We start from the raw sequence: 15,687 nt of genomic DNA, 5'->3' as shown, positions 1-15,687 counted from the left end.
ACTGGTAAGATGGCAGGCACTATGAGAATTTACAAACAACATATGTGAGTAAATAGGGATTAGTCACTTTGGGTTTCATTTTGAAGAATGCTACAAACAGATGGACAACAAAAGATAGCATAAGTTCAGTCATGGAGGGATAAAAATTTAAACAACATAAAAAAATGGTAGAGCATTGATTAGCCAGAAGTGACTAGCGAGCAAGAAGAAAAAAAATGACAACGTGTATTTATTGTAAATATATTATACATACGGATGTGTGTAGATTCATTCAAATTATGAAAACACACTAAAAGTTAATGTTTACCTCTCCAACATAGAGTTTTTTACCTGGTCTGAACATCACACAGACGCTTCAAGAACCTACAACCGACGAAGGTCACAGTGATAGCACTCTCAACTTCCTCACATAAAACTTCTATTTGATTAGCTCCTGATAAGAAACTTTTTGAAGGAAGATGTGCTCCATTCAAATCATTGACATCCATATAAGTAGAAGACTTTTTTTCGTTTGGGAATTTTTTTGCAGAAAGCAATTCCTTTTCCTTAGCATAAATTGACTGATAAAGATATTCAGCTCTTTTGATAATAAGCTCAGGAATTCCTTCTTTATCCTTTACTATGTTTATAATTTTAAGTTTAATTACCAATTTGTTTTATTTACGTGCATATTTTTTACATTTTAGTTTATACATCTTCAAATTACTTGTTTAATCTTTACACATTTTTTTAATCTATTTTAATCCTTTGAGACACTAAAATGAATTAAACAGTATATATGTAAGAACTTTAAGAAGTTAAAAAATTAAAATTATATGTATAAGAACAAAAACTAATAGTAGTAACTTTTAGGTATAAAAATTAAAATAAATAATTTCTGTAAGTACAAGACCTAAATGAATAATTAAATTTATTAGAAAAAAAGTATTTTTATCAGAGAAAAACCAGAGAAGATTCGGGATAAAAGAATAATCAGTTTACTCCATTTTCTTAAAGTATTTTTTATCACCATTTGTTTAAATTCACGTATTTCTTCTCTCTCCCTCCCTTTCTCTTCTCCCCTTCTATTTTACGCCCCTCCTCTGTTCTTCGCTCTCTCCACTCTGTTTCCACAGAGAGAAAAAAACAGCATGAAGAAAATCCGCAACTCGATCCTACTCTTATCAATCTTTCTGGCAGTTTCAGCAGCGGAACCGATTCCTTCCGCCGCCTACGACCGGATGCTGTTCCCGGACCGCCGATGCCAGAAGTCGGTGTCGGAGAACAAGACGCGAGGAGGATCCTCGGCGGCGGCGGCGGCGGCGGATCTGATGGAAGTTAGTTATCGGTATCCTCTCGCCAAGACCGGTATTCGATCTGGATCGACACGGGGAGTCCGCCTTTGCGATCAGAGCAGCCTTGAACGCACTTTCCCATCCAGGTTAATACTACTAGCTTCTTTACCCGTTATCTGCATCTAATATTTGAAGAGAGTTTTGTGGATAGGAAATTTGAAGATAGTTATACGACTACTATTACGATCATATATGATGAGTATTTAATATTTTTTAGTTATTTTTTATTATGTTTTATTATTTATTTTATATTTTCTTCAAAGACAAAAAAAGTAAGATTCAAATAAATAAAAGAATTGGTCTCGTTAAATCTTCTTTAAAAAATATAAGATAGATTTTATTTGAATTTTAAACCAAATGTACTCACAAATAAGTTTGAATGACTTTAAATAATTATTTTAAAAACTAACAAACTTATATAAAAGGAACTCAATCATTCATCTAAATCAAGGAGAGAGAAATCAAATATTAAACAATGGGATCAAGAAAGTCACGCGGTCCAAGGGATTTATTATTGAACATGAAGATAGTGAAAAAGTCCAGGAGCAAGCAACCTATACGAATTGTTAGACGAGTCATTGAATCTGAAGAAGAATATAGAGGAAGTAACAAAAAAAGTAATGAGTCGCATAAATCAACTGAGAGCATGAAGGAATTTGTGATTCCCGGAGATATTCGAGAGCTTGTGGTTTATGAGAAAGAACTATGTTCAGATTTTTTCAGTAATGTTACTGGCTGTTTGGAACCATCCCGTGAAAGGAAAAAGAAAAGCCGTCACAAAAATCATAACAAAGACGAATCACGTGATCTAATTAAGAGTATAACTGATTTTGTGATTCCTGGAGATGTTCCTGCCATTGATTCATTGATGGTCTTTGACAATAATTTTTTTTTCAGATTTTTTTACCAATATACCGGTATTCTAGACCTTTATTCCAACCAACTTTCTTAGTGTATTTTATGTGGAAAAGAAAATATGTTGTTTGATTGACTTTTCTTTTGTCTATGCAATGTGATACATAATGTATATATACATAACATAATTGAATGAGTTAGGGCCATTGTCCAAATATTAAAGTGGTTGTCTAATCAGTATAAAATTATGGCTAAGGACATACATGTCATGAAAGACTAATTGGTTAGATATCATCAATGATATTATAGTTTGATGAGGGGCCTAATTATAATTATCAAATTTGGGGTAACTAACAACAGTTACCAATGTAGGGGTTATCATTGAATGTTCTTGAGATGTGTGTCGCTTTGTGTTTCTTTTCTAATTCATTCCAAAAGTTGATTTTCTTCATCATTAACCTTGTGTTTGGATTGAGAATTTAAAATTTTCAAGGAATTTGAAATGCCTAAAATTTGAATTGTTTTGATTTTAATTTCCTTTATTTTTTTAATGTTTTGTTTGAATAAACAATTCAAATTTCTTCAATTTTAAATTCTTTTTTCGGATAGGGTAATTCAATTTCCTCCATATGCAAAATTTTAATTTATATTTCAAATAGATGAAATTTTAATACTAAACTTTATAAAAAAACAAACACAATCTAATTTTATTAATTAAAAAATATTTTTTAATTTTTAATAATTTAAAAATATAAAATATTGATAACTTTAATTAGGGTTGTCTCTCCATATAAATAAATGATAGTCTTATAATATGGTGACAAAAGAGAAGAATGATGGACTAGTATATAATATAACACAATAAAATTAGTTGATATTACCTTCGTTTGATCTCTGATAAACTTATATGAAAATTAAGAAAATTGGTTAATGTTATTTAATTTTTTAATAACATTTAAAAAATAATCTTTTATTTCTAAAGTATTTTTCGTTACTTGATATTTTTTGTTTGATATTCTCATTGAAATTAATTGAAAAAATATTTTTTGGATGGTTGATGGAAAAACTTGAAGTACACATTGTCGTCAACTAAAAAAATATCGAATACATAGTAACTGGGTTTTATGATTACCAATTTATCATGATTCACAACAAGAAGGCACCATGGTTTTCTATATGGCTGTTGAGCATTTTCTGATCCACAAAAGGAAGGCTCATAGTTTGTCCGACGCAGGAGACTAACTCAAGGTGATGAAGTATGTCTGACTATGTGTGAAGTGACAGGGGTGGTGCATTTCACAAATCATGAAGAGACATCAAGGTTTTCTATATGGCTTCTGAGCATTTTCTGATCCACGTACAAAAGGAAGGCTCAAAGGTTTATAATTACAAAACTTAATCTCAAATAGGATCAGATTAAGAATGGTGTTCCACTTCAAGTTTATAATGTGAATTATGCAACCATGATTGTGTAGTCACCCAGTGACATACGTTAGAGAGGAAATGAAGCGAGCGGCAGGAAATTAAACAAGTTGTACATCTTGCCAAGGTTGTTCTAGAGAGGGACGCTTGTCAACATTATAAAATGTTTAAAGCAGAATGTATTTACCAAACTGAAAAGCTTACCTCTAAATTCTACCGTCGATGGCCTTCATCAACCAAGAGAAATTCCCAAGGAACTCCGGCAAAGTAGAAGAATCAGCAAGAACCATTTTATATGTAGTTAAAAGCATTGTTACAATAAGGGGTGTAAAAGTAATATATAAGGGAGGAGTAGAGGGGACAATTCACATAAAATACAAGGGGTGCAAATCAGAGATAGATCCAAAGGGTTCAAATAAGGGTCTTAACCCTCCTCTCCCATCTTCTCTTTTTAAGGATTCTTTGTGTATATATAAGGATTCTTTGATAATTCCAATTGTTCAGCAAATACAAAGGAATCATCCTGATCCTTACTCAATGAATCTACATGATTTCCTTTCTTACTTTGTTTTTTGGTATTGATCTTCTGTGTACATGAATCCTTTTAGTGTTTTTCAATATTCCTTCTTCGTCATAACTCTTGACAGAATTTTGATGATCATGGATTAGATTTTCAATTGATTCAACATCCAAATCATTAGCACCGGTAGAACTATCCTCTCTGTCTTCATCCACCAAAATTTCATCCACGAGATTTCAGCAATTTGTGCTTTTATGAAGTTCATTTGATGTGTCTTTCATGCATCAAAGTTTCATACACAGTATTCATGTTTGGACTGCCACTGTCACTGCCTCGTGCACTTCAAAGATATGGTTGCCAACAAATAGAATGTTAGATATTAATTAGAAAAATAATAATAACAAGTTTTATGAGCCTTAAATTGTGGAAGATGAAAGTTGTAAAGTTGTAAGTTACAAAGTCTTGAATAAGCAATTATGTGAGCATTCAATATTCTTGAATAAGCAAATTATGTGAGTAGTCACTCTATTCTAGTATAAATAGGGGATCATACTCTTGTATTTTGTGTGTCAAATGAAATAAAATCTTCTTCTTCTTCCAACAAAGTGGCATCAGAGCTTGAGTTCTAGAGTGTTGAGAGAGAAACACTTTGTGAGTTGAGAGATGGCAAGCAATGGCTTGAGTATGTTTCAATTCCCTCGTCTTCCCTCATGAACCGGTGAGGCATGATTGATAGGATTTTAGTATTAGAGGTCCATCGGCAGCAATCTGATGAAAAGTAATTAAATTATAATATTAACAATGCGTAACTTTTTTTTTTTTGTATAGAGCACAAGTATATTTTCTACCAGTGGCAATCTTGCTCGAACCGAGTAGAACCATCACTCGCTCGGTGGAAATAATGTTGGTTAATTTGATAATCGAGATAATACTGGATAAATCTGAAGTCGTGTATAACACTTTCAGATTGAATCAAATTTCGGGGTTCAACCAAAATTGTTCAATCAGATAAAATCAGAAGATTATAATTCAAGAGTTTTGTTTTGGTCTTGTATGTTTTGTCACCTGTTATGCCTTTTCAATTGAGGAGTCGCTAAGGGCTCAGGAAATTGACAAAGTCAATGATAAAAATGTAGCAGGTTCCTCTTTCGTTAATATGGTAGATGAAAGTGAAACAGTTAAGCAAAATTACAATGCTAAAGGTAACAAAACATGTCCTAATCTAGCATGCCAAATTTCTGATTTTGACATATCTTTTAATCTTTTGTAATGAACATGTCTTAATCTAGCATGCCAAATTTCTGATTTTGTCATATTAGTTATAGAACTACACGAGGCCATACAAACAGATTCATGAACAAAAGGAACATCAATATTTAATTTAAACATTCCATTACAACGATAACCAAATCCAACAAACGAACCATGTCTTGACAAGATGTACTTGTCACTTTCAAGTACTTGCTTGAAACCACAGTTATTTAAAACCATACCAGACAATAAGTTCTTACGAATACCAGGTACAAATAAGACATTATCCAAATACAAACTTTTTCCGAAAGTAAAAACTAAATTCACACAACCTAATCCTAGGATTGGTTCAGTTGCAACATTGCCCATCTTCACAATAGAGCCATCATCGATTGGTCTAAATTCCTTGAACCAACGACGATCTTTGCACACATGGCTTGTTGCTCCCGAATCAAACCACCAAGCAACGTCATCATCCTGCACATAGTATGCATCAGATATTAGTGATACATAATTTGAATTCGTATTCGAATTAAAATTATTCACTACAATCTGACCTTGTTGCTTTTCAGGATCATTAGACCCACTTGGACCAGCCTTGTTCTTTCCTTTGAACACCCGGCAATCCCTCTTTAAATGACCAGGTTTCCCACACTTCCAACATGACAATTTTGTCTGTTTGTTTGGACCTTTGTTCTTATTTCCTTGAAATTTTCGTTTGTTACCTTTAGCATTGTAATTTTGCTTAACTGTTCCACTTTCCTCTACCATATTAACGAAAGAGGAACCTGCTATATTTTTATCATTGACTTTGTCAATTTCCTGAGCCCTTAGCGACTCCTCTATCATGAAATGACTACCGAGTTGAACTAGAGTCAACTCTTCCTTCTTATGTTTCAAGGTATGCTTGAAGTCTTTCCAAGAAGAAGGCAGATTATCAATTATAGATGAAACTGCAATGGATTCATCCATTTTCAAATCATGTTGAGTAAACTGACCCAAAATTCGCAGCAGTTCATTATATTGTTCCATAACAGGCCTCGAATCAATCATTTTGTAATTAAATAAATTACTAACTAAGAATTTGTTACTTGAGGCATCTTCTGTCATATACTTGGATTCAAGAGAGTCCCATAATTCCTTAGCAGACTCAACATTTTGATGAATATCAAAGAGAGAGTCAGACATACCGTTTAGAATGTGTCCACGACAAATGTAATCGTCGTTCTCCCATTTCGAACGCTTCCTTGTTTGATCCAGAGTTTCGTCTTCCATAAACACCGGCATCGGTGTACTCAGCACATACACCACCTTCAATGTTGTCAAGAGAAAGTGCATATTCTTCTGCCATCTTCTGAAATCCTGCCCTTCAAACTTGTCCAACTTCGCAAACTTGCTTGTCATCTTCGAACTATCGTTTGTCATCTCGAAAAAATTTGATTCAATCTTTTGTTGGTTAATTTGATAATCGAGATAATACTGGATAAATCTGAAGTCGTGTATAACACTTTCAGATTGAATCAAATTTCGGAGTTCAACCAAAATTGTTCAATCGGATAAAATCAGAAGATTATAATTCAAGAGTTTTGTTTTGGTCTTGTATGTTTTGTCACCCGTTATGCTTTCTGAACCAGAATGATTATTTATGATCAAAGGCATAATTAAATATTCATAATTTTCAAATCCATATACTAGGCATTCTTCCTATAAAGATTAATTCGACTAACTGAAAGTTTCTTGTTTCATGATCATATACAGATTATGCAGATAAATAAAAATCTGGACATGGGAACAGAAAATACGAAAGGAAATATCAGAAATGTTCTGCTGGAGATATAACTTATTCATTCATTGCACATGCATGTACCTGTAGAGATATCATCGAATTATGTGACAGAAGGCTTATATAATATAACCTTCAATTAATTTGAGAAACAAATTAAACTTAAACCAAATACGATCTAAAAAAAACTCAATCACAACTTCACTAGGTTCAATCCCTTTCAAACCATTCCTTATGTTAGCTACCAGACAATCAAGATCAATATCTCTAAAGTCAAAATCAGTAACAAAACAAAAATCTATAACTAGGGCTTGAACTTGAAAACTACATAAAAAGTCTGGGAGACCAGGGAACTATCAACACATTGAAGTTCATATTGAACAGTAACAAAATAGTAAAAAGGATTAGAAAACACTAACATTACATAAATTAATTCTTGTTGTCTACTGCTACTGTTGTCCTTGTTCATTTTCTTCGGTTGCTTCCTCAAATTTCCCTGGGCAGTGATAACAAACTCTCTCTATACATTGCACAATGTAGTAAAGAATAAAAGGTGTCAATAATGCGTTCATGTGTTCGATGCTCAAGCAGTTTGCCTTTGTCATTTAAGTCTTGCTAATGTGTTATATTGGCATCTGATGCCAAAATTTCGCCATTTTGAGTGAAGCATACCGGCAAGAAAGGATTGAAGAGATTATAATAAGTTTTGCACGGAACAAATGACATGGTCCAAGATGACTGCACTTTGTATTAACACAGGCAGAGCTTTGATTTTAAGGATTGAAGAATGAGGGATTTCGCTGGGGACCCGAAGCACGCAGAGCTTTTGAGAAGCTCAAAGGAGTATTAACACAGGCCCTAGTGTTAACATTACTTGATTTCAAGCGACCATTTGAAATTGAGTGCAACGTGACAGGAAGGGGAGTATGAGCCATGTTGATGCAAGACAAAAAACCGATAGCCTATTTTAGCAAGGCCTTGTCTACAAATTTAAATAAATCAGCATATGAGAAGGAATGGATTACATTGGTATTGGCGGTTCAACATTGGCGACCATATTTGCTAGGTAGAAGGTTTGTGGTGTATTCAGATCAACAAAGTTTGAGGCACTTGCCGCAGCAATGTATAACAACAGCTGATCAACAAAATTGGATAGCCAAACCATTGGGCTACCAATTCAATGTCGTTTATAAACCAGAACCTGCAAACAAGGTTGTTGATTCCTTGTTGCGATTATTCAAGGAAGGGGAATTGAAGAGTGTCACGTCATTCCCAATGTGGATGCAAGAGCAGCAGGTTCAGCAGGAGGTGCATCATGATCCATTTCTTAAAAAGATGATAGTTAGACTTCAAGAAAATCTAGCCTCCCATCCAGGATTCAGCATGATACAGGGTTCATTATTCTTTAAAGATCGATTGGTCATATCTCCCAAATCTTCCTGTATTCCAATTTTGTTGAAGGAATTTCATGCTTCTCATATGGGGGGACATTCGAGGTGCTTGAGAACTTACAGAAGAATGGTCGAGAGTTTATATTGGGTGGGAATGAAGACAATGATTCAGGAATTTGTGAAGGGATGTGATGTTTGTCAAAGACAAAAGTACTTGACATCTTCACCGTGGGGCTGCTGCAACCACTACTAATTCCAGCTCGAATTTGGGAGGACATATCTCTCAATTTTATCACGGGACTCCCAAAATCGAAAGGGTTCGAAGCAGTGTTTGTGGTGGTGGACAGGTTATCTAAATATGTTCATTTTATACCATTGAAACACCCTTACAACTAGTAAGGTGGTCGAGGTATTTACAAAGGAGATAGTGAGGTTGCAAGGGATACCTCAATCGATAGTGAGTGACCAAGATCCATTATTTGTTAGCTTATTTTGGAAGGAGATTTTTCGATTGCAGTGGACTGTTCTAAAAATGAGCTCTTCATACCATCCCAAGACAGATGGTCAAACGGAGATTTTCAATCGATGTTTGGAATCATATTTGTGGTGTTTTGCATCGGAACAACCCAAGCATTGGTCATATGGGGTTCCTTAGGGCGAGCTATGGTACAACACCACATTCCACATATCTTCTAGAATGACTCCTTTTGAAGCAGTGTATGGAAGGAAACCTCCTACTTTTGGTAGGGTGGTTCAAGGAGAAACAAGAGTAGAAGCAGCGGAGACTGAGTTGCTGGACAGGGATGAAGCTCTGAGATAGCTGAAACATCATTTGGTGAATGCCCAAGAGTTAATGAGACAGTATGTGAATCAGAAGAGATGAGACATATCATTTGAAGTAGGGGAATGGGTGTTCCTGAAGCTTAGACCTCATAGACAGGTTTCAGTTGTTCGTAGGATTAATCCGAAACTAGCTCCAAGATTTTTTGGGCCTTATCCAATAGTGGAAAGAGTGGGGGCCTTGTCATACAAGCTAAAGTTTCCGGAGGGAGCAAAAATGCATCCTGTCTTTCATGTTTCACAACTCAAGAAAGCTATTGGTAGTTACTCAGCTAAAACAATATTACATGAATGGTTAGAAGTGGAGTTGGAAGAAAATGAAGAACCCGAGGAATTGTTGGCTTCAAGGGAGATATGGAAAGGAGGGCAGCTTAGCAGACAATGGCTAGTCAAATGGAAGAAGAGAGCAGTTGAGGATACTACTTGGGATGATGAAAGTTTATTGAAGAGTCAATTTCCAACACTTAGCCTTGAGGACAAGGCTATATCTGCAGGGGAAGTAGTGATAGGGCACCAGTACCCTATGTCGATATTTGAAATGTTAAGAACAACATAAGGCTCCTACATGGAAGGTTTATACCAAAAGAAAGAAAATAGGAGCAGGGTGAGAGTTAGTTAGGTGACATGGCAGAGGCCTAACAAATTCTGTGAAAGAAAGTCAATATAAGGGGGTGGGTAAGAGAGAGAGAGAGAGGTAGGAAGGAGAGATATTCTCTGAGTAGGAGTCATGGACTCCGTGGGTGGACCTTATGGGTTGCATTTGTCCTAGGAATATATTCGGAGCATAATAATATCACAAATTACCTTGTTTTCTTGAGTATTTCATTGATTGGTTCTGCGTTTCTTATCATTGTTTCACCTCATTAATTACATGAGGTTCATTACCCGGTGCTCAATTATATATCGTAATATAATTGACAACATAAACCAAGTATACCAAAACATTATAGGCTTAATTGAAAATTTAGTTCCCTTATTTGTATCATATTTCAAATTTGGTTTCCCCGTAATTTAATTACTTTTCATCAGATTGTTGCCGATGGACCTCTGATACTGAAATCTAATCAATCATGCCTCACCGGTTCATGAGGGACTGTGAGGTATCTTCTTCAGCTGGTTCCTCCATATCTTAGACCAAAATCATTGTTCCAACTACTCCTCTAGTCAGATTTTTCTCAGTTCAGCCTACTCATTGTCTTCTATTTGTTGGCAACCATATCTTGGAAGTGCAGCAGGCAGTGACAGTGGCAGTCCAAACATGAATACTGTGTATGAAACTTTGATGCATGAAAGACACATCAAATGAACTTCATAAAAGCACGAATTGCCAAAATCTTGTGGACGAAACTTTGGTGCATGAAGACAGAGAGGATAGTTCTACCGGTGCTAATGATTTGGATGTTGAATCAACTGAAAATCTAATCCATGATCATCAAAATTCTGTAAAGAGTTATGATGAAGAAGGAATATTGAAAAACACTAAAAGGATTCATGTACACAGAAGATCAATACCAAAAAACAAAGTAAGAAAGGAAATCCTGTAGATTCATTGAGTAAGGATCAGGATGATTCCGTTGTATTTGCTGAACAATTGGAATTATCAAATGACAAGGTGGAGCAGAGGAGAGCATTAATGTGGCATTAAGAAGTGAGGGTGACAGTGAGTGGCAGTATTGTTGATAAAGCTCAAGGTGCTGATGCAGGTCCAAATGAAGAAAAAGTTTTGAGATTTTTTAGTTCAAAGGGTAGGAAAGTCTCATATTCATAATAGTTGGATTTCTGAATTCCAGTTAAAAAATCTTCCTAAGAGAACTAGAAAATTACATGGTAAACTATTGGATCATGATAATTAATATTTGTAAGAAAAGCCTAGATGAACCAGTGATTCAAAATTCTTCATTTCATTACTCATTTTAATAATCAGCTTGAAACCCTCATGGTGGAAAGGGATTCATCAAAGGAAAATTCAACTAGAAAAAGAAACGACCATCAAAATGTTAGAAAGGTGTTTCTTTGTTTCCCAATCAGCTTTAGGCTCTGAACTGGTCGCGTAAATTCTGGTATAAGTCCAAAAATGTGATACTTGATGATGAAATGGGCTTGGGAAAACAATGTCTGCTTGTGCTTTTATCTTATCATTTCATTTGAATTCAAAGTTTCACTTCCTTGCTTGGTCTTGGTACCACTTTCTACAAGCCTAATTAGCTTGCTAAATTTGCACTTTGGGCTCCAAATGTGAATGCTGTAGAATATCATGGTCGTGCTAAAGTAGGAGCCATAGTTTTATGATGCAAGTGGATTATATTCATCAATAAGTAAACATAAGGCTTTAAATTTAAGAGTAAATTACATTTGCACAAGGGGGAAAATTTTGTTTTTACAAAATTAAAATTAATATTTAAGTTTTAATAAATAATTATTAATAAAATAATAATTTTTAAAAAGTATTTATTATTAATTTTATGAATAAAATTGAAAATATGATTTCCTACTTGAAAAATTTTAAACAAATATCACCTCAAAAACATATTTTTCATATATATTTTTCTTTATTAATACTTTTTAATTTTAATTTTCCTTTTATTTCTTATATATACACAAAGAATACTCAAAAAGAGAAGTGGGAGGGTTAAGACCCTTATTTGAACCCTTTGGATCTGTCTCTGATATGCATCCCTTGTATTTTATGCGAATTGTCTCCTCTACTCCTCGTATATTACTTTTACGCCCCTTATTGTAACAATTCTTTTAACTACATATAAAATGGTTCTTGCTGATTCTTCTCCTTTGCATGGAGTTTCTTGGAAATTTCTCTTGGTTGATGAAGGCCATCGACGGTAGAATTTAGAGGTAAGCTTTTCAGTTTGGTAAATACATTCTCCTTTAAACATTTTATACTGTGGACAAGCGTCCCTCTCTAGAACAACCTTGGCAAGATGTACAACTTGCTTAATTTCCTGCCGCCAGCTTCATTTCCTCTCTAACGTATGTCACTGGGTGACTAAACAATCGTGGTTGCATAATTCACATCATAAACTTGAAGTGGAACTATTCTGTTTGAATTTTGTAGTCTTAGTTTCTTTGTCTCATATCGCTTGGTTTGTAAAAATATAGAGACACCTTGTAAGCTTTAAAATGTGTAAGTAATAAAAAAAAAATTTAGTGTAGCCGTCTGTTCATATTTCACAAATTTGGTGTCCATTCGTATTTCACAAATTTCGCGTCCATTACGTTCCTGTTCTTCTCGCTCGCTCAACTCTTCCTGAGTCCCATTTCCTCCCTTTTCTTCCTCGGGGTGCATCAGTAACCCTCTCATCTCAATTCCATTTCACTCCTATACCAGGCATTTTGATTTTTCATTTCCTTTTTCTTCTTATTAATTTAATTTCCTCCTTTTTTGGGGGGTAAAAGAAAGCATTTCCATTTTTCCTCAGATCTGCAAAACCTCATAGCCCCTGAACATGGGAAACTGCTGCGGGAGCTGGCGTGCAAGTCAATCTCGAAGAAGAAGCTTTGTACGGTGATAGACATCGACGACGTCAGGAGGGAGGTGGAGATCATGCGCCACTTGCGTCAGGAGGGAGCTAACCTTGAAGGATACCTACGAGGACGATAATGTCGTGCATCTCGTCATGGAGCTCTGCGTGGGTGGGAAGCTCTTTGATCGCATCGTGGCCCGAGGCCACTAAACCAAATGCGCCGCCGCCGCCATCACCAAGACCATCATCGAAGTCGTTCAGGTTCAATCTTCTGCCTTGATCTGTAGTTTTTTCAGTTTGTTGGATTTGAATTTGTGTGAAAAAACTGAAAATCAAAATCAGTTTATGATAAGAAGAATGGAAAAAATGAAGTTAAAATGTTCTGCGATTTTGTTGCTTTTCCCTTTAACTGAATATGTTCTCACTGGCACTTGTTTTAGTGATCCCAGGTTGAAGAAATTTCCAATGATGATTTCGTATGAATGAGTGCTTTTTGTTACTTGTGTAACATCTTCTAACTAGCCATCACTAGTTGTACCATTTTTAAAAAAGCAGGGTTATGCCCACCACATCAAGCATAAGGAATTTGATCTTGTTAAACTTGTTGGTAGGCCACTCATGCTTTGATATTCAAAGCATTATTTATCTCTTACCTTAGTTCTGGATTTTTCCCCCTGTATTTGTTGTGAATTGATGTACAACAGAATTCTAGTAGAGGTAAGATCTTTGTTGCATATGGTTTGTATTGCTATCGATATAAATGACAGTTTTTTACAGGCTACAACGACTTGCTCATGAAGTGCTGCAATGGTATTTATGCAGAATGGAACTTAATTCTGATTATTGTAAATGCAATGCTAAATATTTTCAGTGATAATAACTAAATAAATAGGATTAAAAGAGAGTGAAAATTTTGAAGATTAATATTGTAACGATATATATCATAAATGTTAAATGCAGATTGTTCTCAGGGTATGCTCATCATTGTTTGCACTGATGGATAATAACTCCTTGTATATCATGGATATACTGGAATCCATAGTTCACGAGTGCAAGGTGTTAATTATTCTATCATTTGTATTTGCTAGCTTTTTTTTGGTAGGACCATATTTTTTAGTTACTAGTTTGTTTTCCATCTAAATAATAAGTTTGGTATTTTCTTGTTGGAGCACTAGATTCCTATATCCGTGTGTTTTAACACAACTTCTCACTTTGCTATTTATTATTTATTTAGAGTGAATTTTATGTTTTAATGGGTCTTGACCAATTCAAATAATGATAAGATGGCAGCGAACATTGGGGAAATTCCTTCCATTAATTTTAACCTTCGTGTTTGTGGAATTCTTACTTGGCTAAAGAACCATATGTATAAATGGATAAATTATTCTGGAATTGGCTTGATTGACTAAGTGATTTCTGAATGGAGGTGGGGAAAAGATTGCTTACATTTGCTTCTTTAGGATAATCTGACTTATGTAAATCCTGGTAGCTTGCATTAGGAAGTGGCTTGTTTACATTAATTGGAGGTTGCTAGCTTGTCACAATGGCAGCATGGTGGAAATTGGTTGTGAGACCTGACGGAGGTAGATTTGGTCTCGTAAAAATAAGTATATATGCTTTGTGTTAGAAGCATTGGTTTAAATTCTAACCATCATTAAAATTGTGAGATAAGCAAGCCACTCCCACCTAGTCTGATTATATCAACGGAAATTTTGTGTTTGTAGTTTTGGCTTCTTCAACATAAGCAGCTGATTGACAGTTAATGTTCTAAAATTGTTGGTAGCATGAAAGTTCCAAACATGAACTTATACTGGCATTTCACTTTTTCTTTTCAGAAGTGTATGTTTTTCCCTGTAAAATGTTCTAATGATTGTTTCTTTAAGATGCTTATATGTTATATCTTTGGTAAGAAGTATGCTCTATTTTAACTCTTAACTTTATGGTGCAGCTGAAGACTGGATGTGTAGCTCTAGTATTATGTTTAAACATTAGTGTCGATCCTCCAGATGTAATAAAGATATTCCCTTGTGCCAGAATGGAGTGCTGGATAGGTCTCTTGTTACCTTTAATCTCATTTATTTTAATCTTTTTTATTTCTGTAGTTTGTACTCTCAAGAACTTTGTGTTTCTTAATAGTATTAAATGCTTATTTTTGTTATTAGCTTTTTAGACATTCATGCTTCATATTTTTTATTAAGAAAGTTATTTAATTTAAAGAAGTTACTATCTTTTTGGTTCTTATTTTTTATTTATTCATGCTTTTAATTTTGTAATCTAAATTTTGACAAACTAATTAGAAATGTCATTACTTTTAGTTCACGTATTTAAATATTTAAATAACAACATTTAATTGGTGACTAATAACGAAATTACCAAAAAGTCTAACAAATAATCACATGATTTTTTTAAAATTGTATTTTTAATCTTTTATTAATTATTAATTGTTAATGCAGTACATTTTTTATGGACCAATATGACTACAGTTTAATACTTATTGTTATTGATAATCAATGTTTCTGAAACTATTACATTTGGGGACATATATATGGCTGTAGATATGGTGCATATCTTCATATTGGTCAACTGTTAGTGTTAGAAACTTCCTGCTTTGTTAAACTGAACCAATGATGAGTATTGAGTAGAAAACACACTAAGTTTGTTGTTTTCTGATTAATATATACTCCCTCCTTTGTTAAACGGCACCGTTGTGCACATCTTTTCTAATTGTGGGACTGAATTATATATATATATATATATATATATATATATATATATATATATATATATATATATATATATATATATGCATTGG

The 15,687-nt window shown here is 34.3% G+C and overlaps 1 protein-coding gene across 5 annotated transcripts; it reads left to right on the top strand.

Moving 5' to 3' along the window:
* Window positions 1-952: 952 nt before the first annotated feature.
* Window positions 953-15,033, top strand: LOC121172995 (uncharacterized). 5 transcript variants are annotated; one of them, XR_005886977.1, is made up of 3 exons: window positions 953-1,420; window positions 12,831-13,931; window positions 14,824-15,033. XR_005886977.1 is itself a non-coding variant. In XM_041006359.1 (2 exons), the coding sequence occupies exons 1-2, from the start codon at window positions 1,131-1,133 to the stop codon at window positions 1,902-1,904; spliced, it is 435 nt and encodes a 144-aa protein (XP_040862293.1). In that variant the 5' UTR covers window positions 955-1,130; the 3' UTR covers window positions 1,905-3,112. The 5 variants fall into 5 exon arrangements, 3 of the variants coding, with proteins under 3 accessions (XP_040862293.1, XP_040862294.1, XP_040862295.1); XR_005886978.1 differs by having other exon boundaries at window positions 988-1,420; window positions 12,831-13,136; XM_041006359.1 differs by lacking the exons at window positions 12,831-13,931; window positions 14,824-15,033 and adding an exon at window positions 1,760-3,112 and having other exon boundaries at window positions 955-1,420.
* Window positions 15,034-15,687: the final 654 nt, after the last annotated feature.

The sequence above is a fragment of the Glycine max genome, chromosome 10, assembly GCF_000004515.6.
Source record: "Glycine max cultivar Williams 82 chromosome 10, Glycine_max_v4.0, whole genome shotgun sequence".
Taxonomy (NCBI): domain Eukaryota; kingdom Viridiplantae; phylum Streptophyta; class Magnoliopsida; order Fabales; family Fabaceae; genus Glycine; species Glycine max.
Note: the sequence above shows the minus strand (reverse complement) of the source record. Positions and strands in the feature narration are given on the sequence as shown.

What these genes read in the sequence shown, in the direction of transcription:
- LOC121172995 (XM_041006359.1), top strand. Translation starts at nt 1,131, where the DNA reads ATGAAGAAAATCCGCAACTCGATCCTACTCTTATCAATCTTTCTGGCA. An exon ending in GAACGCACTTTCCCATCCAG is followed by an intron (nt 1,421 to 1,759) that starts GTTAATACTACT and finishes CTTATATAAAAG; the next exon opens with GAACTCAATCATTCATCTAA.